The 26,202-nt window shown below is 44.1% G+C and overlaps 1 protein-coding gene across 2 annotated transcripts in view; it reads left to right on the forward strand.

The window, feature by feature from the left end:
- Positions 1-25,890, forward strand: part of LOC311111168 (polypeptide N-acetylgalactosaminyltransferase 18-like) — a 103,588-nt gene extending 77,698 nt beyond the window's left edge. Inside the window, exons 10-11 of one of the 2 annotated variants that reach the window (XM_084153857.1) lie at positions 9,159-9,323; positions 16,541-17,231. In XM_084153857.1, coding sequence (XP_084009983.1) covers positions 9,159-9,323; positions 16,541-16,687 — 312 coding nt within the window. In that variant the 3' untranslated portion in view covers positions 16,688-17,231. Of the gene's footprint in view, positions 1-9,158; positions 9,324-16,540; positions 17,232-25,310 lie in introns of those variants that run through there. The other variant, XM_084153856.1, reaches the window with a different exon arrangement.
- The last annotated feature ends 312 nt before the right edge of the window (positions 25,891-26,202 follow it).

The raw sequence follows: 26,202 nt of genomic DNA on the forward strand, positions 1-26,202 counted from the left end.
TATCTGACGTGTATAATGTTCAGTCATCAGCATACATGGACACACAAGCTTTACTCAGTGCCAATGGCAGGTCATTAGTGAAAATAGAAAAGGGTAAGGGGCCTAAACAGCTGCCCTGGGGTATTCCCGACTCTACCTGGACTATGTTGGAGAGGCTTCCATTAAAGATGATGTAAAGCCATAACACATACTTTTTTTCAGCAGCAAACTATGACGATAATGTTAAAAGCTGCACTGAAGTCTTAACAAAACAGCTCCTACAATCTTCTTATTATCAAATTTTTTCAGCCAATCATCATTAATTTATGTAAGTGCCGTACATGTTGAGTGCCCTTCCCTATAAGCGTGCTGAATGTCTGTTGTTAATTAGTTTACTGTGAAATAGCATTGTATCTGGTCAAACATAATCTTTGCTAGCAGGCTGATTGGTCGGCTGTTTGAACCAGTAAAGGGTGCTTTGCTATTCTTGGGTAGCGGAATGACTTTTGCTTCCCTCCAGGCCTGAGGGCACTTACTTTCCTGTAGGCTTATATTGAAGAGTGGCAATATAGTCTGCTATCATCCTCAGTAATTTTCCATCCAAGTTGTCAGTCCCAGGTGGCTTGTCATTGTTGATAGACAACAATAATTGTTTCACCTCTTCCCCACTCACTTCACAGAATTCAAAATTACGATGCTTGTCTTTCATAATTTGGTCAGTTATGCATGGATGTGTATGTTCAGAGTTTGTTGTTGGCATGTCATGCCTAATTTTGCTAATCTTGCCAATGAAAAAATAATTAAAGTAGGTGGAAATATCAGTGGGTTTTTGTGATGAGTGAGCCATCTGATTCAATGAATGGTTTGCCTTTTTGCACAACATTTAATTTAAGGTGCTCCAAATCATCCTTTATATATTTGTTTCATAGTTCAGTTTCTTCTTCTTTTTGTTTAGTTTAGTCACATAATTTCTCAATTTACATTTGCCAATCGGCTGTGCAGGCAGCCAGACTTATTTGCCGTTCCTTATGCCTCGTCCCTGTCAGCGATAACATTTTTCAATTACAAATACAGTCATTTCTTAATGGGTGCATGCTTATTAGTAACTGGAATAAGCAATTTCATAAATGATTAAAGTTCAGTGTCTGGTTGCTCCTCATTAAAAACTACAGACCAGCAAATATTATTTACATATTCAACATAGGAATCACTACAAAACCTCTTGTAGGATCTCTTATACACTAACTTTAAGCGTCAGTTGTCAGAGCACCTTACCGATCACTGCACCTGTACACAGCCCATCTGAATTTAGCCCACCCAACTACCTCATCCCCATATTGTTATTTATTTTGCTCATTTGAACCCCAGTATCTCTATTTGCACATCATCTCTTGCACATCTATCATTCCAGTGTTAATACTAATTGTAATCTGGGACGGCAGGTAGCTTAGTGGTTAAGAGTGTTGTGCCAGTAACTGAAAGGTCGCTGGTTCTAATCCCCGAGCAGACTAGGTGAAAAATCTGTCGATGTGCCCTTGAGCAAGGCACTTAACCCAAATTGCTCCTGTAAGTCGCTCTGGATAAGAGCGTCTGCAAAATGTAAATGTAATTATTTTGCACTATGGCCTATTTATTGCCTTACCTCCATAACTTGCTACATTTGCACACACTGTATATATATTTTCTGTTGTATTTTTGACTTTATGTTTTGTTTTACCCCATATGTAACTCTGTGTTGTTGTTTTTATCGCACTGCTTTGCTTTATCTTGGCCAGGTCGCAGTTGTAAATGAGAACTTGTTCTCAACTGGCTTACCTGGTTAAATAAAGGTGAAATAAAAAATAAATAAAACATATTAGGCCCAGACTTTGGTTTCCTAGATATGGCTACTATGATCACTACATCCAATTTAGAATATTTCTGTAAATACCCTGGTAGGTTGATTGATTACAGTTTGAAGCTTTTTTTGGAGTGGACAGCTTGATGAAATACAGTTAATATTTAGGTCACCCAGAAAATATATCTCTCTATTGATATCAAACACATCATCAAGCATTTCACACATATTATCCAGATACTGACTGTTAGCAGTTGGTGGTCTATAGCAACTTCCCACAAGAATAGGCAATAGGTGAGGCAGGTGAACCTGTAGCCATATTACTTCAACAGCATTTGACGAGATTCTCTCTAAGTTTTAAAGGAATATGACTCTAAATATAAACAGCAACACCTCCCCCATTGGTATTCCTGTCTCTTCTGTAGATGTTATAGCCATGTATTGCTACCACTATATCATCAAAGGAATTATCTAAGTGAGTTTCAGAAATAGCCAGTATATGAATGTTATCTGTTGCTAGCAAGGTATTGATTTCATCAATCTTGTTTCTTAGGCTACATATAGTATGGTAATGTGGGCTATTTTCAGCACTTTTCTGTGTTGCGTTATTGTTTTTATTGCTTTACTGGGAGGCTTATCAGAGGTAGACATTATATTTATATTTGAGCTGATAGTGCAGGGTGAATTACTCACAGTGGGCTTCCTACTAGGGCAAACCGTATCAGTGCAAACAGTATAACTCAGGTTCATAGGCACATGATTACTGCTGACAATAGCTGTCGGATTGACAGAGGCATTCAGGGGAGTTAGAGGAATGTACATTTGGTTACTTACATTATGACTGATAACACCCCTGGGAAACTGTACATTTGCAGCAGCACTACGAAAACTCAGCGACACAATGATAGGGATTATCTGAGCAGGGCTTGGGTCACTGATATGTCATTGTCTCAACGCAGCCTTGAAATGGGAGGACAGGGTCCAAGCACCAAGATAATTTGGATGGACTCCGTAATTCCTGTAGAGTATCTTCTGTTTCCAAAAGGTGTCAACGTTATCTATAAAAGGTATGCCAACAGAGCTACAGTCATCTTTTAGCCAGATGTGTAGTAAAAAGTGGTCTAATCCTTGAAAGTGAAGCTAAAAGTTGCATCCACTATCATCCTTGCCTATTCAAACATCTCCATGGTAAACCATTCACACTCATTGCACCTGTATTGATGTTTACGCTGGTTTACAAATTAAAGCTCTGGAGGAACCTCCTGTGATCTCTTACAAGAAAGAAAGCCAGTCGGAGCTGATCTTTCCCAAGATGCCTTGCACATTTTTCTTAACAAACAACTCCAGAAAAAACATAACACCCAATCTCACGTCCCGAGAGCAGGCTAATTTAAGAACTCATTACTGTTAGAAATCTGTTAGAATGTCTTTGTCGAACGGTTGTAGGGTTACAGTGCTGTTACTCCTTTTAGAATCCATTTTAATTTCACACCACTACTGATGCCGTTTTCTTCCTGCTTTACCTCCCACTGATAGTGAGGGACTAAAGGATAGTTTTATTTTTTTTATTATAATATTTTAATTGTCCATTTCTTTTGATTTATTTTTACAAACATATACATATGAACATCAATTTACAGACACACACAAACAATGGCTACATCTCATCTGCCGAGACCCGCATGCTCACACCCCCAACCCTAGTGCCTACATTATTCGGGGCTCCCGAGTGGCGCAGCAGTCTAAGGCACTGTATCTCAGTGCTGGAAGCGTCACTACAGACCCTTGTTCAATTCCAGGCTTTATCACAATCTGGCACAATTGGCCCAGTGTCGTCCGGGTTTGGCCAGGGTAGGCTGTCATTGTAAATAAGAATTTGTTCTTAACTGACTTGTCTAGTTAACTGACTTGGCCTTAAATTGTACCAATTCGTTTTTGTCGGTCACCCATGCTATTTCAATAATAAATCATTACATTTTTTCCATTGTGTCAGTGATGGCAGATTGATTGACTTCCAAGTTTTTAGTATACTTTTTTTCAAGATGAGTGATGAGAAAATAATCATCCAGTAAAGAACAGGAATGCCCGCACACTGTTTATGCTCCCAATTCACCTCTTTATTGACTACGTTTCGATCCGAAACTGATCTTCGTCAGGTCAAACAGACTGAGTGCTCACATCCCAAAATATACACATTTCACCTCACATGACCATTACGCACATGACATATGGTGGGTGTGGAAACAATTAAAACAACTTGTGTACCTCTAGTAATTTGATCAGTGAGATGGGCACATGTAGTAGTTACAGAATCTAATATATATGTACAAAATGACCAAGTGGAGACCTGGATGGCAGGACAAATCAACATGACATATTCATGTCAAAAATGGTCTGATATCAAACTCTTTGTTCAGACCTTTAGGAGACATGGCGGACAAACGGTGAATCCAATACAATTCTCTTCTCAGTCAGATTATCAGTATCCCCCCCCCCTAAGAGTCTTAACATGTTCAATACCAATGTATCTCAGAGAGCGCTCCATGAAATGCGCAGCCACAGGGTTTCTCTGATCAAGAGTCCTGATATTACTCCTGTGTTCTGCTATCCTTGTTTTCAGAGCTTGTTTTTCCTACATAGCATAGACCACAAGAATACACTTGATCAGGTATACCAAATTATTTGTGGAACACGTAATGATGCCCTTAATCTTAATGGCCTTGCCCGTGATAGGGTGATTGAACATTGTGCCTTTGTTCGTAAAGTTACACTGGGTACATCAGCCACATCTGTAATTACGTGGCACTGGTGGAAGATCAGACGTCACCACCATTTGACTGATGTTGGGGGTGCTACCGGCGGGGGGTTCTTTAAACGTCATTTCCAGTTGTGGATCAGGGCTCAAGATGTGCCAGTGTTTTTTTATGATATGGTCAAACTGTTTGTCAAGTGGGGAGTATTGAAGGAAGCACTGAACTCGTTGGTCAGGGGGGCGGGGTGGTTTGGGTGTGAGGCTGTCATCCTGGGTCATATTTTTTGTAATGATCCCTTGCGTCATGCAGCCATTCCTTTGGGTAACCCCGCTGTCTGAAATACTCACTCAGACAGTCGGCTTGTTTGTCATAGTCTGTGTACTACAGATCCTGCGTATGCAAATGTATTGGCTGATAGGGATGTGAGCATTCAGTCTGTTTGACCTGACGAAGGTGAATTGGGAGCATGAACAGTGTGTGGGCCTTCCTGTTCTTTACAGGTATTCTTTATTAGCCCAGCACCTACAGTGGGGAGAACAAGTATTTGATACACTGCGATTTTGCAGGTTTTCCTACTTACAAAGCATGTAGAGGTCTGTAATTTATATCATAGGTACACTTCAACTGTGAGAGACGGAATCTAAAACAAAAATCCAGAAAATCACATTGTATGATTTTTAAGTAATTAATTTGCATTTTATTGCATGACATAAGTATTTGATACATCAGAAAAGCAGAACTTAATATTTGGTACAGAAACCTTTGTTTGCAATTACAGAGATCATATGTTTCCTGTAGGTCTTGACCAGGTTTGCACACACTGCAGCAGGGATTTTGGCCCACTCCTCCATACAGACCTTCTCCAGATCCTTCAGGTTTCGGGGCTATCGCTGGGCGATACGGACTTTCAGCTCCCTCCAAAGATTTTCTATTGGGTTCAGGTCTGGAGACTGGCTAGGCCACTCCAGGACCTTGAGATGCTTCTTACGGAGCCACTCCTTAGTTGCCCTGGCTGTGTGTTTCGGGTTGTTGTCATGCTGGAAGACCCAGCCACGACCCATCTTCAATGCTCTTACTGAGGGAAGGAGGTTGTTGGCCAAGATCTCACGATACATGGCCCCATCCATCCTCCCCTCAATACGGTGCAGTCGTCCTGTCCCCTTTGCAGAAAAGCATCCCCAAAGAATGATGTTTCCACCTCCATGCTTCACGGTTGGGATGGTGTTCTTGGGGTTGTACTCATCCTTCTTCTTCCTCCAAACACGGCGAGTGGAGTTTAGACCAAAAAGCTCTATTTTTGTCTCATCAGACCACATTACCTTCTCCCATTCCTCCTCTGGATCATCCAGATGGTCATTGGCAAACTTCAGACGGGCCTGGACATGCGCTGGCTTGAGCAGGGGGACATTGCGTGCGCTGCAGGATTTTAATCCATGACGGCGTAGTGTGTTACTAATGGTTTTCTTTGAGACTGTGGTCCCAGCTCTCTTCAGGTCATTGACCAGGTCCTGCCGTGTAGTTCTGGGCTGATCCCTCACCTTCCTCATGATCATTGATGCCCCATGAGGTGAGATCTTGCATGGATCCCCAGACCGAGGTTGATTGACCGTCATCTTGAACTTCTTCCATTTTCTAATAATTGCGCCAACAGTTGTTGCCTTCTCACCAAGCTGCTTGCCTATTGTCCTGTAGCCCATCCCAGCCTTGTGCAGGTCTACAATTTTATCCCTGATGTCCTTTACACAGCTCTCTGGTCTTGGCCATTGTGGAGAGGTTGGAGTCTGTTTGATTGTGTGTGTGGACAGGTGTCTTTTATACAGGTAACGAGTTCAAACAGGTGCAGTTAATACAGGTAATGAGTGGAGAACAGGAGGGCTTCTTAAAGAAAAACTAACAGGTCTGTGAGAGCCGGAATTCTTACTGGTTGGTAGGTGATCAAATACTTATGTCATGCAATAAAATGCAAATGAATTACTTAAAAATCATACAATGTGATTTTCTATAAATTTTTGTTTTAGATTCCATCTCTCACAGTTGAAGTGTACCTATGATAAAAATTACAGACCTCTACATGCTTTGTAAGTAGGAAAACCTGTTAAATCGGCAGTGTATCAAATACTTGTTCTCCCCACTGTATGTTTTTAAGGATGTGCGTATGACCACAAACTTTTCAAAAGAATCGTCCAGCCCATTGGGTATCTCACTACACCCCCATATGCAGACAGATGGATTAAAAGTAAGTTTACATTGTAATACCTCTGACAGCCAACTTTCTAGCCCCGCCCACAACTTCCGGACTTTATAGCATTCCCAGAAAGCATGGATTATTGAGTCATTATTAGTTTTACACTTGAGACATGACTCTGCCGTTGTGCTGTAGAATTTGTGAATTTTGTATCTTGTATAATACATTCTATACATTAGTTTATACTGGATTAAGCGTACATTTCAGTTAACTGTAATTTCATTAGTTATGCTCCAACTTTCCCTCCATCTTGTGCCAACATCAGTTCTTTTTTAATCTTGGTTCCAATAGTTTATATATATTTTTAAGAGATTGTCAGTTGGATATGGTCTTTGCAAGGTTTTGTATATCTTCCCTATCATATGAACATCCTTTTCTGACTCAAATAAGATTTCCTGAAGGTTGCTCTGATGTCCAAAAGATTTCAAATAGAAATTTCGTAATATGTAACTTTTAAGTTGCATGTATTTGAAGCTATCTACATTGGTCAGTCCAAAATTACTTTTTAATTCTGTCATGGAAATAGATTTATTTCCTGTTAAGAAGTCATTTATGGTTTCTCTGCCTTTAGTTTTCCATGTGGGCCAATTTATCGATGAATTCTGAAAAGCTATCCAAGGATTGTTCCATAAGGTTGTGTTTCTAGAGAGTGATATTGGTTCTTGTAAAATACGTTTCATTTTCTTCCATACTGTTATAGTGTTCTTAACTATGAAGTTGTTAATGTTCTTAGCTTTATCCTTTGAAAATAGACACGTAAAAAGATTCTGGAGATGTACCCATTGTTCCTCTTTAGTGCATTTAACTATATGTTGCAAGTAAAAGCCTTGGGTTGCGAGTTGATACAATTCCAAGTCTGGAAGGTTAGAACCAACCTCAGATGTAACGCTTTCATTTTTATTCTATGAATTGTATTTGCCCATATGAAGTCTGTTATAACCGAGTATACTCGGTGGGGTAATTGGTATTACCGAAAATAAATACAAAAACTTTGGCAGCCATGTCATTCTAAAGAGATTTATTCTACCTGTAAGATTTATGGGATCATTTTCAAGGTGCCATACTCAGTGTATTTATGCCAACTGTTTGCGAGCGGCAAGGTAGCAGTATATCCCTCCTAATGTAACCCCGTGCTCCCAACCAACTTCGTCCCCACCCCTATCCAGCTATGATATCCTCCCTCCCCTCCAGCTGTTACATTCCCCCGCCTCTCCCAGGGTTCTAGCTACCCCACATGTGTAGACAAGCCTCCTCATCCCTCATATGCACGGCAATAGAGTCACAGCAGATGCAGCTGCCATCTGTAGCACACACCACTACCTCTGCTGCTCCGCTCAGTTCAAACAGATGCTTTTTCCTGCCACTGGTGTTTTACGGCCTGTTAGCTAAATATGGGCACTTAAATGCCCTTGGAAAATACGGGCTGGAAGGACCGTATCAGAGAGTGCAGTTAGAAGTGTTTGGGCTACCTGGTCGATTTGCGTTGTTTATGGAGAGCACTCCTCTCCATAAACAATAAGCCATTTCCTGCCCTGTGCTTCAGTTCAGTGAGGGTAGCTGCATGCTCACTGCCCCGCCGGGCCGTAGGATGGGCCACGCAGGTGCCATCATCGCAGGGGGCAAGGACGGTGCCAAAGAGAAGATTGCCGCCCTACAGCAGGCGGGCGTTGTGGTCAGCATGTCCCCCGCCCAACTGGGCAGCACCATGTTCAAGGAGTTTGAGAAGAGGAAGATGTTGTAAATGGGGAAAGGAAACACCCCTCAACAACAACCCCCCCCCCCCTACTACGCAGTGTTTTTAAGATGTTTTTGATTTCAGCTATGAATTCATACCTTTACACAAGAGAGTAATTATATCAGTATGTCTTGATGGTTTCTTTTAAATAAGTGATAACATGCTTGTTATAGACTTAAGTAAAAGCGTATTTTAGAGGACAGTTATTGCCATCTGTTATGGTAGCTTCTGATGTGTCTAGCTTAGTTTGACTACAGAGGGATGCCATGGTTAACGAGGTGATCCGGGGGCGGCAGGTAGCTTAGTGGGTAAGAGCATTGTGCCAGTAACCGAAAGGTCGCTGGTTCTAATCCCCGAGCTGACTAGGTGAAAAATCTGTCGATGTGCCCTTAAGCAAGGCACTTAACCCTAATTGCTCCTGTAAGTCGCTCTGGATAAGAGCGTCTGCTAAATGACTAAAATGTAAATGTAATGAATAGACATGTCATATGGGTGAAGTAAGCTCAGCCTTAACAAGTCCTAGTGAAAAGCGAAAAACATTTTGTGAAATGCTTGAATGCCTCCAGCTCTCAGTGGTTTATGTATGTGCTGTCTATTCTGTCATTCCAGAATGTGTACTACACCAGCACTCAGCAGTTACATGTAGGGGTGCTCAGTCCCACCATCGATGACGATGACAACAAGTGCCTGGTGGATGTGAACAGCCGACCGCGCCTCATCGAGTGTAGCTACGCCACAGCCAAGCGCATGAAGCTCGACTGGATCTTTACTCAGGTAAGAAACCATACAGACCTGACCAACACACTCAGACTGCACACTGAAAATAGACCAGCAAGCGATAGAAAATGGTAGGTCAAAGATAAAAATGTATACTTTGTTGCAAGGGAGTTGGATCATTAGTAAATGTGGCACCAGTGGAGGTAGGTATCTTCAGTCCATTTTAGGGGGTAATGTTTGCGGAAATCCATGGCTCAGTGCTCAGTGTGGTTGTGTTGGTCTCATTAAGGAGTGTCACAGATATAAGAGAGTTTTACGGTTCACAGACCTCTCCACATTCCTCCAAGCCGTCTAGACGTGAAAAGTAACTACATCATAATGACTCTCTTTGTCTTCATTATTGGACTGGCTCTCTGAGCACAGTGGCCTGTAATGAGGGCCACATCAACATGGCCTGAAGAGTGCTTCACCCATCTGAAGTTTTGAAGGTGCAGTTAAAACCATTCTGATTATGTTCAGTATATCGTCATAATGTATGCACTCAAAATATCCATTTAAAATAGTGGGGTGCTAACCTTGAATTCAACTTCTAGGAATTGTGTTTTCAGATAAAGACATACAGTTGAAGTCGGAAGTTTACATCCACAACCTGAAGTTTACATCCACAACCTAAGTTGGAGTCATTAAAACTCGTTTTTCAACCACTCCACAAATGTCTTGTTAACAAACTATAGTTTTGGCAAGTCTTTTATGACATCTACTTTTTGCATGACACAAGTAATTTTTCCAACAATTGTTTACAGACAGATTATTTCACTTATAATTATAATTCACAATTTACATACACTAAGTTGACTGTGCCTTTAAACAGCTTGGAAAATTCCAGAAAATTATGTCATGGCTTTAGAAGCTTCTGATAGGCTAATTGACATAATTTGAGTCAATTGGAGGTGTACCTGTGGATGTATTTCAAGGCCTACCTTCAAACTCGGTGCCTCTTTGCTTAACATCACAGGAAAATCAAAAGAAATCAGCCAAGACCTCAGAAAAATAATTGTAGACCTCCACAAGTCTGGTTCATCTTTGGGAGCAATTTCCAAACACCTGAAGGTACCACGTTCATCTATACAAACAATAGTGCGCAAGTATAAACACCATAGGACCACGCAGCCGTCATACCGCTCAGGAAGGAGACTCGTTCTGTCTCCTAGAGATGAACGTACTTTGGTGCGAAAAGTGCAAATCAATCCCAGAACAACAGCAAAGGACCTTGTGAAGATGCTGGAGGAAACAGGTACAAAAGTATCTATATCCACAGGAAAACGAGTCCTATATCGGCACAACCTGAAAGGCCGCTCAGCAAGGAAGAAGCCACTGCTCCAAAACCGCCATAAAAAAGCCAGACTACGGTTTGCAACTGCACATGGGGACAAAGATCATACTTTTTGGAGAAATGTCCTCTGGTCTGATGAAACAGAAATAAAACTGTTTGCCCATAATGACCATCGTTATGTTTGGAGGAAAAAGGGGGTAGCTTGCAAGCCGAAGAACACCATCCCAACCGTGAAGCACGGAGGTGGCAGCATCATGCTGTGGGGGTGCTTTGCTGCAGGATGGACTGGTGCACTTCACAAAATAGATGGCATCATGAGGAAGGAAAATTATGTGGATAAATTGAAGCAACATCTCAAGACATCAGTCAGGAAGTTAAAGCTTGGTCGCAAATGGGTCTTCCAAATGGACAATTAGCCTACGCATACTTCCAAAGTTGTGGCAAAATGGCTTAAGGACAACAAAGTCAATGTATTGGAGTGGCCATCACAAAGCCCTGACCTGAATCCTATAGAAAATGTGTGGGCAGAACTGAAAAAGCGTGTGGGAGCAAGGAGGCCTACAAACCTGACTCAGTTACACCAGCTCTGTCAGGAGGAATGGGCCATAATTCACCCAACTTATTGTGGGAGGCTTGTGGAAGGCTACCCAAACCGTTTGACCCAAGTTAAACAATTTAAAGGCAATTCTACCAAATACTAATTGAGTGTATGTAAACGTCTGACCCACTGGGAATGTGATGAAAGAAATAAAAGCTGAAAGAAATAATTCTCTCTACTATTATTCTGACATTTCACATTCTTAAAATAAAGTGGTGATCCTAACTGACCTAAGACAGCGAATTGTTGCTATGATTAAATGTCAGGAATTGTGAAAAACTGAGTTTAATTGTATTTGGCTAAGTGGTATGTAAACTTCCGACTTCAACTGTATTTGCTTCTCCATTGGTGGAGCAATTATTTATTTTGATGCCCTCAAAGGTTACAAACTAGTAGGTTCTGTACCGTATCCAAAAACAATTAATAACAAGGAGTGAGACATTGAGAACGTACTATACAGTAGTATGTACTGTATGTCATATGCCTGTATTGGTTGAATCACTATCACTAAGACTCCTAGTAGTCAAGGTATTGTCAATTTTGGATTCAACCTATTTGCGTCTATAGCTTTGACATTAGTGTGATGCCTTGTAAACTCACTGAGAAAGAAATCATGTTGTATGTTCCGTTCAAAGGTTTATTGAAATGCTGCCAAGTAGAGTTTTACATCTTAATGCAATTTTCCTTTGATCATGTTGGAGAGATCATTGTTGTTTGAACTGTGTCAAATTCTTAGTTGGAATGTACCGACCTGGTTTCACTGAAGTATAGGTAGCCCTGGAGTGTAAAAGGTTTTAAATGCTTGATCTCATGTGTCACATATCTACATGGCTCTTCTGTAGGTGGTTTCTTGGTTTAGCATTGTATAATTTAAGAAGGAATGGAGTTAGACACCATGCATTATTGATCCCATTTCTGCCAGACATGGTGTGAAATGTGTTTTACCTCAAAAGAAAATAGTATGCATCAACTCAAGCATAGGGTTGGACAGTGCTGTAGTGAGGAGGAATGTTCCTATTCCCATTCTAGCTTAAGCATTACCACACTTAAATTCTACAAGATGGAGAGGAGGAGAAGAGCAGCAATCAATGAATCTCTCTGTGGTTTAATGTGCCTGACAATTTTGTGAAATTTCTTAGCTTTAGAGCCTTATAGTGGAAATTCAACATGCTCTCCTCAAGTGAAATAAGTGTGATGTATCTTGGGAAGTAGAAGAAAATAAGTGGGTGTTTGTATTTGTAAAGATTTTGTCAGCAGTTAAGGTGGCTGTAGCGTGGGCTGTAGCATGGAGACACAGAGGGTTTATATGTAAAGAGCCCTGCTTGGGAGACAGTCTTAACACGGCGATTAAACACATCTAATTAGCTTTCTGTTCATCCTCAGTGCTTTCACTGACTCGATGACATCACCTTCCCAAGTGCTCCTGTTTTCTACTACCCTTTGTGTATCCTCTACAGTGAGGGAGAAAAGTATTTGATCCCCTGCTGATTTTGTACATTTGCCCACTGACAAAGAAATTATCAGTCTATAATTTTAATGGTAGGTTTATTTGAACAGTGAGAGACAGAATAACACAAAAAAATCCTGAAAAACGCATGTCAAAAATGTTATAAATTGATTTGCATTTTAATGAGGGAAATAAGTATTTGACCCCTCTCAATCAGAAAGATTTCTGGCTCCCAGGTGTATTTTATACAGGTAACGAGCTGATTAGGAGCACACTCTTAAAGGGAGTGCTCCTAATCTCAGCTTGTTACCTGTATAAAAGACACCTGTCCACAGAAGCAATCAATCAATCGGATTCCAAACTCTCCACCATGGCCAAGACCAAAGAGCTCTCCAAGGATGTCAGGGACAAGATTGTAGACCTACACAAGGCTGGAATGGGCTACAAGACCATCGCCAAGCAGCTTGGTGAGAAGGTGACAACAGTTGGTGCGATTATTCGCAAATGGAAGAAACACAAAATAACTGTCAATCTCCCTGGGCCTGGGGCTCCATGCAAGATCTCACCTCGTGGAGTTGCAATGATCATGAGACCGGTGAGGAATCAGCCCAGAACTACACGGGAGGATCTTGTCAATGATCTCAAGCCAGCTGGGACCATAGTCACCAAGAAAACAATTAGTAACACACTACACCGTGAAGGACTGAAATCCTGAGGCGCCCACAAGGTCCCCCTGCTCAAGAAAGCACATATACATGCCCGTCTGAAGTTTGCCAATGAACATCTGAATGATTCAGAGGAGAACTGGGTGAAAGTGTTGTGGTCAGATGAGACCAAAATCGAGCTCTTTGGCATCAACTCAACTCGCCGTGTTTGGAGGAGGAGGAATGCTGCCTATGACCCCAAGAATACCATCCCCACCGTCAAACATGGAGGTGGAAACATTATGCTTTGGGGGTGTTTTTCTGCTAAGGGGACAGGACAACTTCACCGCATCAAAGGGACGATGGACGGGGCCATGTACCGTCAAATCTTGGGTGAGAACCTCCTTCCCTCAGCCAGGGCATTGAAAATGGGTCGTAGATGGGTATTCCAGCATGACAATGACCCAAAACACACGGCCAAGGCAACAAAGGAGTGGCTCAAGAAGAAGCACATTAAGGTCCTGGAGTGGCCTAGCCAGTCTCCAGACCTTAATCCCATAGAAAATCTGTGGAGGGAGCTGAAGGTTTGAGTTGCCAAACGTCAGCCTCGAAACCTTAATGACTTGGAGAAGATCTGCAAAGAGGAGTGGGACAAAATCCCTCCTGAGATGTGTGCAAACCTGGTGGCCAACTACAAGAAACGTCTGACCTCTGTGATTGCCAACAAGGGTTTTGCCACTAAGTACTAAGTCATGTTTTGCAGAGGGGTCAAATACTTATTTCCCTCATTAAAATGCAAATCAATTTATAACATTTCTGACATGCGTTTTTCTGGATTTTTTTTGTTGTTATTCTGTCTCACTGTTCAAATAAACTTACCATTAAAATTATAGACTGATCATTTTTTTGTCAGTGGGCAAACGTACAAAATCAGCAGGGGATCAAATACTTTTTTCCCTCACTGTACCTCTCATGTCGGCCTAACACTGTAAATACTTCCTAAATATCTCCTTATGTAACACAACACATAAACACATGCACACACACATGTTCATATGCATGCACACACACACACACACAGACTACCAAACTGTTCACTCAAAAAGGATCAATTAGATGAAAGAACACAGGAGAGTTGGTTAACCTTTCACCACTGCTCGTGAACCCAGGACCATTATCATTCTGGCTCTCTGGTTCACTCTCTATAGCAAATCAATATGTTGGTTTGGCAGCAGCCCACGGGATCAAGCACAGGGAGCAAACAGGACTGGTCCTCTGCCAGTACAGAATTCAACCTCACGCCTCATTCTGTAATGTAGCCTCTCCGCAGGCTTTTTAAGCACCCTGAAGGTTATAATGGTTGTTGGTGTTTAGCATCTTTTGATGTTGACTTCCCAGATAAGAGAAAGGCTGAGTAATGCTGATATTTGTTCTTGTGTGAAATTGTTCTGAAGTGTTCAGTGACTCACTGGAATTCAACTGCCTCAGATTTTCTTTGCTATTTAGCCATGTATGGCCAAAACATCAGGTTAAGAACATTATGCCGAAACCCTGGGGTAACTTGTCAGGCTTCCTGCTGCAAAATGGTAATCTTGCAAATAAGATTAGAATCAGGATGAAATTATTAAATAAATACGTGTTTTTGCAACTTGGTAGATGCCTCGTAAATATTTCAGGAAGCGCCTCTGGAAAAGTATGATAATGACAGAATGAAAAATGAATTAATTATTGTTTTATATTTTGAAACAACTTCAGATGTGTAGACACAGTCTTAACAATTGATGAGCTGAAATAAATACATCAGCAATGATAACAACATAAACGTACATGTACAACTCACCAGAAAGGGACTTTTTTCATAAGGGGGACGTTTTGATTCTACTGCATTGTGTATTTCTATTTGTTTTATTTGTCATATCTTATTTTCTTTGTCATATCTTATTTTCAGGTAATGTTGTTTTCCTTGTACTCATTCCAGGCTATTTGCACCATGTGACCAATGAGGTGTATCTAATGGCTAATGGTTCTTTAATTTGGTTGAACATGTGGAATCCACCATGTTATATTTCATGCTACATCTGACAACCATTACTACACGTGGAGATGTTGATTACTGATGAAAAACAATTACAGTGAATATGTAAACTGTATCTGTCCCCCATGTATTTTACAGAATGCACTCAAGCATATAATTGTTTAATTCCATAGCTTTTAGGCATGCTAGACCTGACAAGCACTCTAAACTAAACAGACAGTATTCTATATTAATGAAAACCTATCTTATCATGAATCAGAGTGACATCAACTAGACTCCTTGTTATTTTGATTCATTCACTTTCAAATGAACCTGACCAAATCATCAGTATTCTATATGTGCAATAAAACATTGATGACAAGTTGACAATGGGATTGCTTAGAGATGGTTGTTGACGCCACGTATAAATAGTAATCCCTCATAAAATGTTCTGTTAATTATTAATTGGTTAGTGCAAATCTTAAGGATGTGTATTGGGCTGAATTTTTCGAACCTTAACATGCCCTAGCCTCTTTTTTTATAGAGCATCTAGTCTTGAACTAAAACAAAAGGCCATTTTAATACAGTAGCCTTTCCAGCTTGAGTCGTCCTCTTCCTGACTGAGAGGTGACAGGGGAGATTCTCTGATCCCAGGCCCTGAAGTTACACAGAGATAGTGAGCTTATCTGATCTGTGCAGTGACTCCCATCACACTGGTCCCAACAGTTGAGTCCAACCCAAAGCTTCTAGGCCTCCACTTACATGTGAGAGACTCTCAGCTCTAACAGATTGGAAAGAGAGATGAGATGGAGAGACACTTCGAAGCACACAATTCCTTAGGTGACAAAGATTGAGTTTTTTCCCGTAAGTGTGAGGGTTGTTTTCTCAGGTGACGTGTGAAAATGTTTTCTTCTCATCTAATGTTATCTTCTGTATTCCCATTTTGTTATCACATAATCTTGGCATTCCTACTGAGAGTGCTACTGAGTATAATGGTAGATAGATTGTTGTTCTTGCTTCGTGAGCATGCTGATGCTATCTGGGAAGGCCCCAGTGCTGGCGTCGAAGGGAAATCAGTACGAAACAGAGCTGCGGGTGCTTGTTAAGCTATACACATCCATCCCATCCATTCATTCATAGCACTGTGGGGTTAAGGTGACACAGCAATCAACGACATGCACACCAATGATGCTGTGTCGCATCACACTGTAATTTGATCTACCAGTTTTTTATTTCAGGGAGGTTCCATTCAGAACAGGAAATCGAAGCGATGCCTTGAGCTGGTGGCCAGCAATGACAACGAGTTTGGGTACCAGCTGGCCCTTCAAAAATGCACTGGACAGAAATGGTCCATCACCAACACACTGCCTGGCAGTGCCCTATGATGGGCTCCTCTGAGAAAACACTGGCTAGATATACTGTAGCACACTGGACTGGATGGGGGGCTAACTCTGTTACTCCTCTGGACTTTCTGTTGTGGATAAAGGAGAATGGTGCATGGTTAATGACAGTCATTGGAGCACCATGATGTCTTGTTCACCAGTTGACATCACATGATAAATGTTAAACATTTTCTTTAGCCTATGGATCAGCCATAGATGGTTGATATTGTGCATTATGAGATACTACAACGTTATGGAACATATTTTGTGAAGAGTGTAGTTGCTTTTCTGTTGACTTGAAGGTTGTACTGGGTCCTATATGTTCATTGTTGTACTTGATACATAACTGCTACTGTGTAGCAAGCATTACGAAAAGTTCCTTGCTGTTTTATTTTCTTCTAGTGTCTCAGGTTTGTAGGATAAGTTTATTATGCGATTAAGCTGTACAGTTTTGGGGAAATGCCAACATGTTGGAAAATAATATACTATTTTCTAAGTGTAAATATTCAAAATATTTATAATATATGCCAGTAAAAGAACTGATGTTATATGAATGTGTGGTAGTGTGTTTTTTTCCAATGGTACAATATTGAGTGTACCCTTTCCATGTAAACCGTCACCTGCTGTCCCGTATGTGCGTCTGTCCCATGTGACACAAGGCAAATGTCATGTTATCAAAATGAATGTGTCTCATTCCCCTTAAGCTCATGCCTTTAAGGTTATAGCTCTCTCAACATACAGAAGTTAATAATTTATGTTCACTATTTAATGGTAGCTGATTACACAAATTATATTAATGATCACATACAGATGTAGGATCTTAATTTGATCACTTTTGTTGCTGAGAATTTTCCTGCACAGCAGGAACTTGTAGTATATTGAAGGTTTACAAAAGGCTTCTAAAGTGTGTAATTTCCACTTTAAAATGTCAGACTTGATTTGCCACACGAAACATTATCCACATAATAATTCACATTTCCTGTTGCTGCAGGATTATTTTCAAATTAATATCCTACAACTGTATCCTCCTTTTTATGGTTTTGTGCAGTAATGTATCAAAAACATTTCACAAGCGCGTACACACACACACATACACATAAACACATACACACCGGGAGAAAATTGGAGAAATGGCATCTAGTCAGTTTCTCACAGTGATATCAGTAGAAGCAGACAGCAGTCTAGAATCAGGGTTTGTTTCTGTCAAAGCCTTTCTCTTCTGACTGTTGTGTGTACCAGGGGAGGAGAGGAGTGGCACATTCGGTTTTCAACATGCCAGTCCTCATTAGCATCCACATTCATGCCGGGAGAGGGGAGGCGTGCCATTAAATATACATGTAAACACACTTTCGTCAGAGCTTCCTTCGCCAACAGATTTAAATCAGGAAAATATTTTTGTGCGTTCTCAAATTCAAAACGGAATTGATTTTCCAAAGGTTGGGAATTAATATGCACAAACCTTCTCATATGTGGAAAACCATATTCATCATCTCAAATTTTGCCGCAGTCACAGTAGTTGTATTGCTCTAAATTCATAAAATAATGTGGAAACACATACAGTGAACTCTTCAAACAGATCTCACATACAGTGAGATATTCACATCTTTGAATCTGTCACGAGTGCTGTAGGTGGGTGTAGTGGTGGAATCAAACGCAGGACACCGAAGTATAGTCCAACAGACTTTAGTAAATCTCCAACAAGGAAAATACGACACGACTTGCCCGAAGGCGAATAATTACGCACGAAGGCGAACAAACAAAAGCGCACAAAACAGGTGCGTAAACACTCCAACGCAGTGGAGGAAAGCTCAACCGAGCGAAATAGCGAAATAAGCCCAACACACGACAGACCAAAATCAATAACACACAACACTAGACAAACACAACGAGAAACTTATAGGACACTAATTACGCTAAACGAGAACAGGTGTCACAACAAACAGACAAAAGCAAACGAACATGAAACATACAACGGTGGCAGCTAGTATTCCGGAGACAACGAACGCCGAAGCCTGCCCGAACAAGGAAGAGAGGCAGCCTCGGCCGAAACCGTGACAGTACCCCCCCCTTGACGCGCGGCTCCAGACGTGCGCCGACTCCGGACTCGGGGACGACCCGGAGGACGCGGAGCAGGGTGCGTCGGGTGCCCACGATGGAATTCCGTCAGGAGAGACGGGTCCAAAATTTCTCTCCTCGGCACCCAGCACCGCTCCTCCGGACCGTACCCCTCCCACTCCACTAGATATTGGAGACCCCCCATCCGACGTCTCGAATCCAAGATGGACCTCACGGAGTACGCCGGTGCCCCCTCGATGTCCAATGGGGGCGGAGGAGTCTCCCTGATCTCACTTTCTTGGAGTGGGCCAGCTACCACCGGCCTGAGAAGGGACACATGGAACGAGGGGTTAATACTTTTATATTCAACAGGTAGTTGTAATTTGTAACACACCTCGTTCAACCTTCCCAGGACTTTAAATGGCCCTACAAACCGCCGACCCAGTTTCCGACAGGGCAGGCGGAGGGGCAGGTTTCTGGTAGAGAGCCAGACTCGATCACCAGGTGCGTACACCGGTCCCTCACTGCGGTGGAGATCGGCGCTCGCCTTATGACGTCGGAGGGCCCGCTGCAGGTGGACGTGTGCAGCGTTCCAAGTCTCCTCAGAGCGCCGCGCCCACTCATCCACCGCAGGAGCCTCGATCTGGCTCTGCTGCCAAGGTGCCAGAACCGGCTGGTAACCTAACACACATTGGAAAGGGGTTAGGTTAGTGGAGGAATGGCGTAGGGAATTCTGGGCCATTTCGGCCCAGGGAACGTACCTTGCCCACTCCTCCGGCCGGTCCTGGCAGTATGTTCTAAGAAACCTACCCACATCCTGGTTCACACGTTCCACCTGCCCATTACTCTCCGGGTGGTAACCCGAGGTGAGGCTCACCGAGACCCCCAACCGCTCCATAAAAGCTCTCCAGACTCTGGAGGTAAATTGGGGACCTCGATCAGACACAATATCCTCGGGTACCCCGTAGTGCCGGAACACATGGGTGAATAGGGCTTCGTCAGTTTGCAGGGCAGTAGGAAGGCCCGGCATGGGGAGCAAACGACAGGCCTTAGAAAACCGGTCCACAACGACCAGGATAGTGGTATTCCCCTGTGAAGGAGGAAGGTCAGTAAGGAAATCCACCGAGAGGTGGGACCATGGTCGTTGTGGAACGGGCAGGGGTAGTAACTTACCCCTAGGCAGATGTCTAGGCGCCTTACACTGGGCGCACACCGAGCAGGAGGAAACATAAACCCTCACATCCCTTGCCAACGTGGGCCACCAGTACTTGGCACTAAGACAGTGCACTGTCCGGCCGATACCCGGGTGTCCAGAGGAGGGTGAATTGTGAGCCCAATAGATAAATCGATCCCGAACCTCGAGCGGAACGTACTTCCGACCCTCCGGGCATTGCGGAGGACTAGGGTTGGTGCGTAACGCCCGCTCGAGCTCAGCATCGACCTCCCACACTACCGGTGCCACCAGACACGACTCCGGCAGTATGGGAGTGGGCTCCACGGACCTCTCCTCCGTGTCATACCGCCGAGACAGCGCATCTGCCTTACCGTTCTGTGACCCAGGGATGTACGTGATCTTAAACGTAAACCGGGTCAAAAACATATTCCATCTAGCCTGCCGAGGGTTTAGCCTCCTCGCTGCCCGGATGTACTCCAGGTTACGGTGGTCCGTCAAAATGAGGAAAGGGTGTTGAGCCCCCTCGAGCCAGTGCCTCCACACCTTTAGGGCCTGTACCACGGCTAACAGCTCCCTGTCCCCCACGTCATAGTTTCGCTCCGCCGGACTGAGCTTCTTGGAATAAAAAGCACAGGGGCGGAGTTTAGGTGGCGCGCCTGACCGTTGTGAAAGCACGGCTCCTATACCGGCCTCAGACGCGTCCACCTCTACCTGAAATGGTAAAGAGGGATCCGTATGCGCCAGCACCGGAGCCGAGGTAAACAGGTCCTTCAGCCTCCCAAACGCCCTGTCCGCCTCGGCAGACCACTGCAGACGCACCGGACCCCCCTTCAAAAGAGACGTGATGGGAGCTGCCACCTGTCCAAAACCCCGGATAAACCTCCGGTAGTAATTCGCAAACCCCAAAAATTGCTGCACCTCCTTCACAGTGGTTGGTGTCTGCCAATTACGCACGGCTGACACCCGGTCTACCTCCATCTTCACACCTGACGCAGACAACTGATACCCCAAAAAGGAGACCGACTCCTGGAAAAACAGACACTTCTCTGCCTTAACATACAGGTCATGCTCCACCAGCCTCCGCAACACTCTGCGCACCAGGGCCACATGCTCGACACGGGTAGGCGAGTACACGAGAATGTCATCTATGTACACCACGACCCCCTGCCCCTGCATGTCCCTGAAGATCTCATCCACGAATTATTGGAAAACTGACGGAGCGTTCATCAACCCGTATGGCATGACCAGATACTCGTAATGGCCCGAGGTGGTACTAAAGGCTGTCTTCCATTCATCGCCCTCCCTGATGCACACCAAGTTGTACGCGCTCCTGAGATCTAATTTAGTGAAGAAACGCGCCCCATGCAAGGACTCAGTCATGGTCGCAATCAGCGGGAGTGGATAACTGTACTTCACCGTGATCTGATTGAGACCACGGTAATCGATGCACGGGCGTAAACCACCATCCTTCTTCTTCACAAAAAAGAAACTCGAGGACGCAGGGGAAGTGGAAGGCCGTATGTATCCTTGTCTCAGAGATTCGTCTATGTAAGTCTCCATAGCTTTCTTCTCCTCCTGAGACAGAGGATACACATAGCTCCGTGGGAGCGCAGCTCCTGCCTGGAGGTCTATCGCACAATCTCCCTGCCTATGGGGTGGCAACCGCGTCGCCCTCGACTTACTAAACGCGATAGCCAAATCCCCATACTCAGGGGGAACGTGCAATGCGGGCACCTGGTTTGGACTCTCCACCGAGGTAGCCCCTACGGAAACGCCCAAACATCGACCCACACACTGGGCAGACCACTCCATCAGAGCCCTCTCCTGCCACGAAATAGATGGGTTATGGGTACTCAACCAGGGCATGCCCAGCACCACCGGATACGCAGGCGAGTCAATCAGAAATAGCTGAATCATCTCCTGATGACCCCCCTGCGCACACATCCTAAGTGGCGCAGTGACTTCCCTGATCAAGCCCGCACCCAACGGACGGCTATCTAGGGCATGAACGGGGAAAGGGACATCAACAGGAAGAAGGGGAATCCCTAAGGCTAAACAAAACTTCTTCAGCCGCGCCTGAATCTACCAGCGCCTTATGCTGGGAATGAGGTGCTACCTGTGGAAAACTCACAGGTATACAGAAATGTGCAACAGAGAGCTCTGGGTGAGTGGGGCGCCTACTCACCTGGAAGGAATCCCCAGTGCGGGACCTGTCGTCCTCTCCCCTAGGAGGCCATCCCCAGCACCTAGCCGCGGTGTGTCCTCCCCGACCACAGTTGGTGCAGGAGATGGACCCCCTAGTAAGCCGACCCCTCCTCTCTCTAGCGCCAGCGCCCCCGAGCTCCATGGGGCATGGCTCGGAGGCGCTGGAGGGTGAAATGGCCGGACCCCCCTCGGGACGTCCTCGGGTAGCTAGCAGGTTATCCAGCCTGATGGACATGTCGACCAACTGGTCGAACGAGAGGCTGGTGTCCCTACAGGCCAGCTCCCGACGGACGTCCTCTCGTAGACTACATCTGTAGTGATCGACGAGAGCCCGATCATTCCACCCTGCATCTGCCGCTAGAGTACGGAATTCGAGGGCGAACTCCTGTGCACTCCTCCTCCCCTGCCGGAGGAAGACCAGACGCTCCCCCGCCGCTTTCCCCTCCGGGGGATGGTCAAACACCACCCTGAAGCGGCGGGAGAACTCGTCGTAAGTGATGGTGTCCGCGTCGATCTTCCTCCACTCCGCGTTGGCCCATTCCAACGCCTTCCCGGAAAGGCAGGAGATCAGGGCGGACACGCTCTCATGTCCCGAGGGCGCCGGGTGCACGGTGGCCAGGTACAGCTCCACCTGGAGAAGGAATCCCTGACACCCGGCCGCGGTCCCATCGTAGGCCCTCGGGAGCGAGAGTCTGACTCCTCGGGGTTCCGGTGCGGGAATGGGCTGACTGGCCGATGGTGCTGGCAGGGAGGGTGGCGGTGGAGGCGTCCCCCAGCCTCGGATGGTGGTGATCACCTCCTGCAGTGCGGTCCCCATCTGCAGGATCTGGTCCTGTTGTTCCCGGACCTTGTCCTCCAGCGTCGCCTGGGCTGCTGCGGCTCCTGCTGATTCCATTCTATAAGGTGTGTTATTCTGTCACGAGTGCTGTAGGTGGGTGTAGTGGTGGAATCAAACGCAGGACACCGAAGTATAGTCCAACAGACTTTAGTAAATCTCCAACAAGGAAAATACGACACGACTTGCCCGAAGGCGAATAATTACGCACGAAGGCGAACAAACAAAAGCGCACAAAACAGGTGCGTAAACACTCCAACGCTGTGGAGGAAAGCTCAACCGAGCGAAATAGCGAAATAAGCCCAACACACGACAGACCAAAATCAATAACACACAACACTAGACAAACACAACGAGAAACTTATAGGACACTAATTACGCTAAACGAGAACAGGTGTCACAACAAACAGACAAAAGCAAACGAACATGAAACATACAACGGTGGCAGCTAGTATTCCGGAGACAACGAACGCCGAAGCCTGCCCGAACAAGGAAGAGAGGCAGCCTCGGCCGAAACCGTGACAGAATCTCAGCGTGACATTGAGTTATTTATGACATTGGAGCTCTTCTTGTTAACGCATACAGTAGGTTGCCTTTTTGTATAATGTTAATCATAAATGATTAAAACCTTTCAGATAAGCATAATGATGGGATACCACCTGCTTTGAAATGTCCTCTTTGTACTGACAGTAAAATCATTAGGATTCACATACAATTTCATGAATTAAAGCCAAAGAAATGGAAGTGTGATTTATTACATCACAATAACATGGTCTTGTTAAATCAATCCCAGTAACAGTGTTTCTAAGATGACTAAAAAACATGTGCATCATATGAGAAATAGTATACAAATAGAAAAAAATTGTACAGATATCGTACAGACTTTACATAAAGATTCTGATTCCATTCCTGGATACGTCACTGAGTAATAACCATCTTGCTTTGACCACTGAAAAATACTTCCAATATCTGAAATGCGGGTTTGATGAGTCTATGAATGGCATCGCTCCTGGTTTTTTATTTCATCTGAAAAACAGAGCATTCTGAGAAGTCTAGAATTCCTAACCCAATAAAGCAGTGGTGTCCTTGGTCTGTGTGCGTGAGACGGTCCCATTGCCCTTGCCAACATCTATAATTCAGGTTTCTGCCTCTTGGGAGAAAGGCAATGAGAGGGCGCACCTCGATAATCATGCACACTCGCAGTTACTGCTGCCCCTGACACAGCCGCAATAAAACAGAGTGAGAAGAGATATATTCTTGGCACAAAACAAGGCCACTATGATAAGGGGAATCATATGGAGGGAGTCGGCGCCTTGTCTGAATTGAGAATTAATAAATGTCCCACAAGACTCACTGGAGGAGAGAGTTTCTCAGTTGTGGATCGTGCAGGTAAGCTACAGGTGGCTAAGTGAAGCAGTAGATCCACCACAGGAGGGCCCAGGGGATACAAGATATATATTGGAACTGGGGCTGGCGATGGGGAGCCAACTTTCAATTGAAAATTCAATTAAATCCTGCTCAAAGTAAAGTCATTTGTCATCTCTATATCACATATATATTGCAAGCCTGCTGAGCTGTAAAAGAGACAGATTTATAGTCAAATAGCTTTACTCTGGTTTTCCAAATCTAAAGCGCATTTTACCCACACCATCTCTTCGAGCATGTTTCATGTTGCCATAGTAACGTGGCTTAATTTAAGTCACCGATTTTCAGATCCCAAGGCGTCACACCAGAGGTGAAAATACAAACTCGACAAATCCACATTTCCTGCTGATACAAGATTAATCTCTGACCTTTTAATATTACGCTTGAATGCCTTGAGCTATGCACAGGAACTGACTGACAAACATCTTATATCTGCATATATTATGGTCTGTGTGTGGTACAAAAGGGACTAGGAGATATTAAAAGAACATTCACGAGACGTGCTGCGTGCTATGCACTGATGGATAGCTTTCCGGAGGTTCACAAGTATTTAAAAAAACAACCACAATAGCATGCAGTACCATCAGCTTGTTTTAGGTTAGGCCCCTTGTACATCTCAGACCAGACTCAAACCATATCTGAAGTGAATTCAAGCCATGCAACTCATCCATGAACTACTCAAAGTATTTCTTTAGTCCTTTCCCATTTCCTCACTGTTTTGACAGTGCTCATTTCGAGTGGACATCCACTAGTGCAACTTAAAAGTTCCTCCAATGCAATTGTCAGGTGGGCTGTCTGTCAGTAAATCGATACAGCATGTTATTGAAGCAGTCAGTGTCAGTTTCTCTGCTCCAGACAGAGCAATGAAGCTGAATAGCACAGCTTTCTGTATTATTATAATAATTTTTTTGTGTGTGTTTGTTTTTTTACAGCTTTCTGTATTTGTCAGTCTGCTGGATCATCACAGAGAGGCAGAGGGAGCCCTGATAAATCACAAAGATCATTTCCTGGGCTGCAATTTCTTTATGCTTATGGATTACAGCAGTTTGATGGATGACAGTGTAAAGTTACATAAGGTACACATACAGTATGTATGTACACTTCAATTACTGCCTAACAACCATTTGGCTGTATGATGGTGCCTGCAGTGACGGATTGTGCCATTGCCCAATGGAATGGTGTTTGAATAAAGAGTTCCAATCCTCTGTCACGCTCTGGCTCCGGGACTGTGTATTTTGAGCCAGGGTGTGTTCATTTGGTGGTGTTTGGTATTGGTTGTGTTGTATTTGGTTGTGTTTCCTTGTTTGGTCGTGTGACTCCCAATCAGTGGTAACGAGTGTCAGCTGTCGGCTCGTTATCTCTGATTGGGAGCCATATTTAAACTGTCAGTGTTCACCTTAGTGTTGTGGGTTTTTGTTCCTTGTCAGTCATTGTAACTGAGGACTTCACGATTCGTCATTGTTTGTTGTTTTTTGTAGTGAGTACTTTAATTTAATAAAGTCATGTTCGCTCAACGCGCTGCGCTTTGGTCTCCCTCATTAGACGATCGTGACAGAAAAACCCACCTTAACCAGATCAAGCAGCATGAAGAAGAGAGAGGATGGACTTGGGAGCAGTTGAGTAGGAGTCTCGACTGGGCCAAGCCAAGAGAAGAGGAGAGAGGTTGGACTTTGGAGCAGTGGGGTGATAGTCTGGCGAGAACGATGGAGGCCTGGTCCACGAAGAGGAGAGAACCCCAGAAAATTTTTAGGGGGGGGCTCACGACGTCGGACCAGCAGGAGGCCGCGATAGAGCGGTCCAGTGGGTTGCCGGAGGAGGCCGTCG

This window comes from Coregonus lavaretus, assembly GCF_964263955.1.
Source record: "Coregonus lavaretus genome assembly, chromosome: 37".
In the NCBI taxonomy this organism is placed as follows: domain Eukaryota; kingdom Metazoa; phylum Chordata; class Actinopteri; order Salmoniformes; family Salmonidae; genus Coregonus; species Coregonus lavaretus.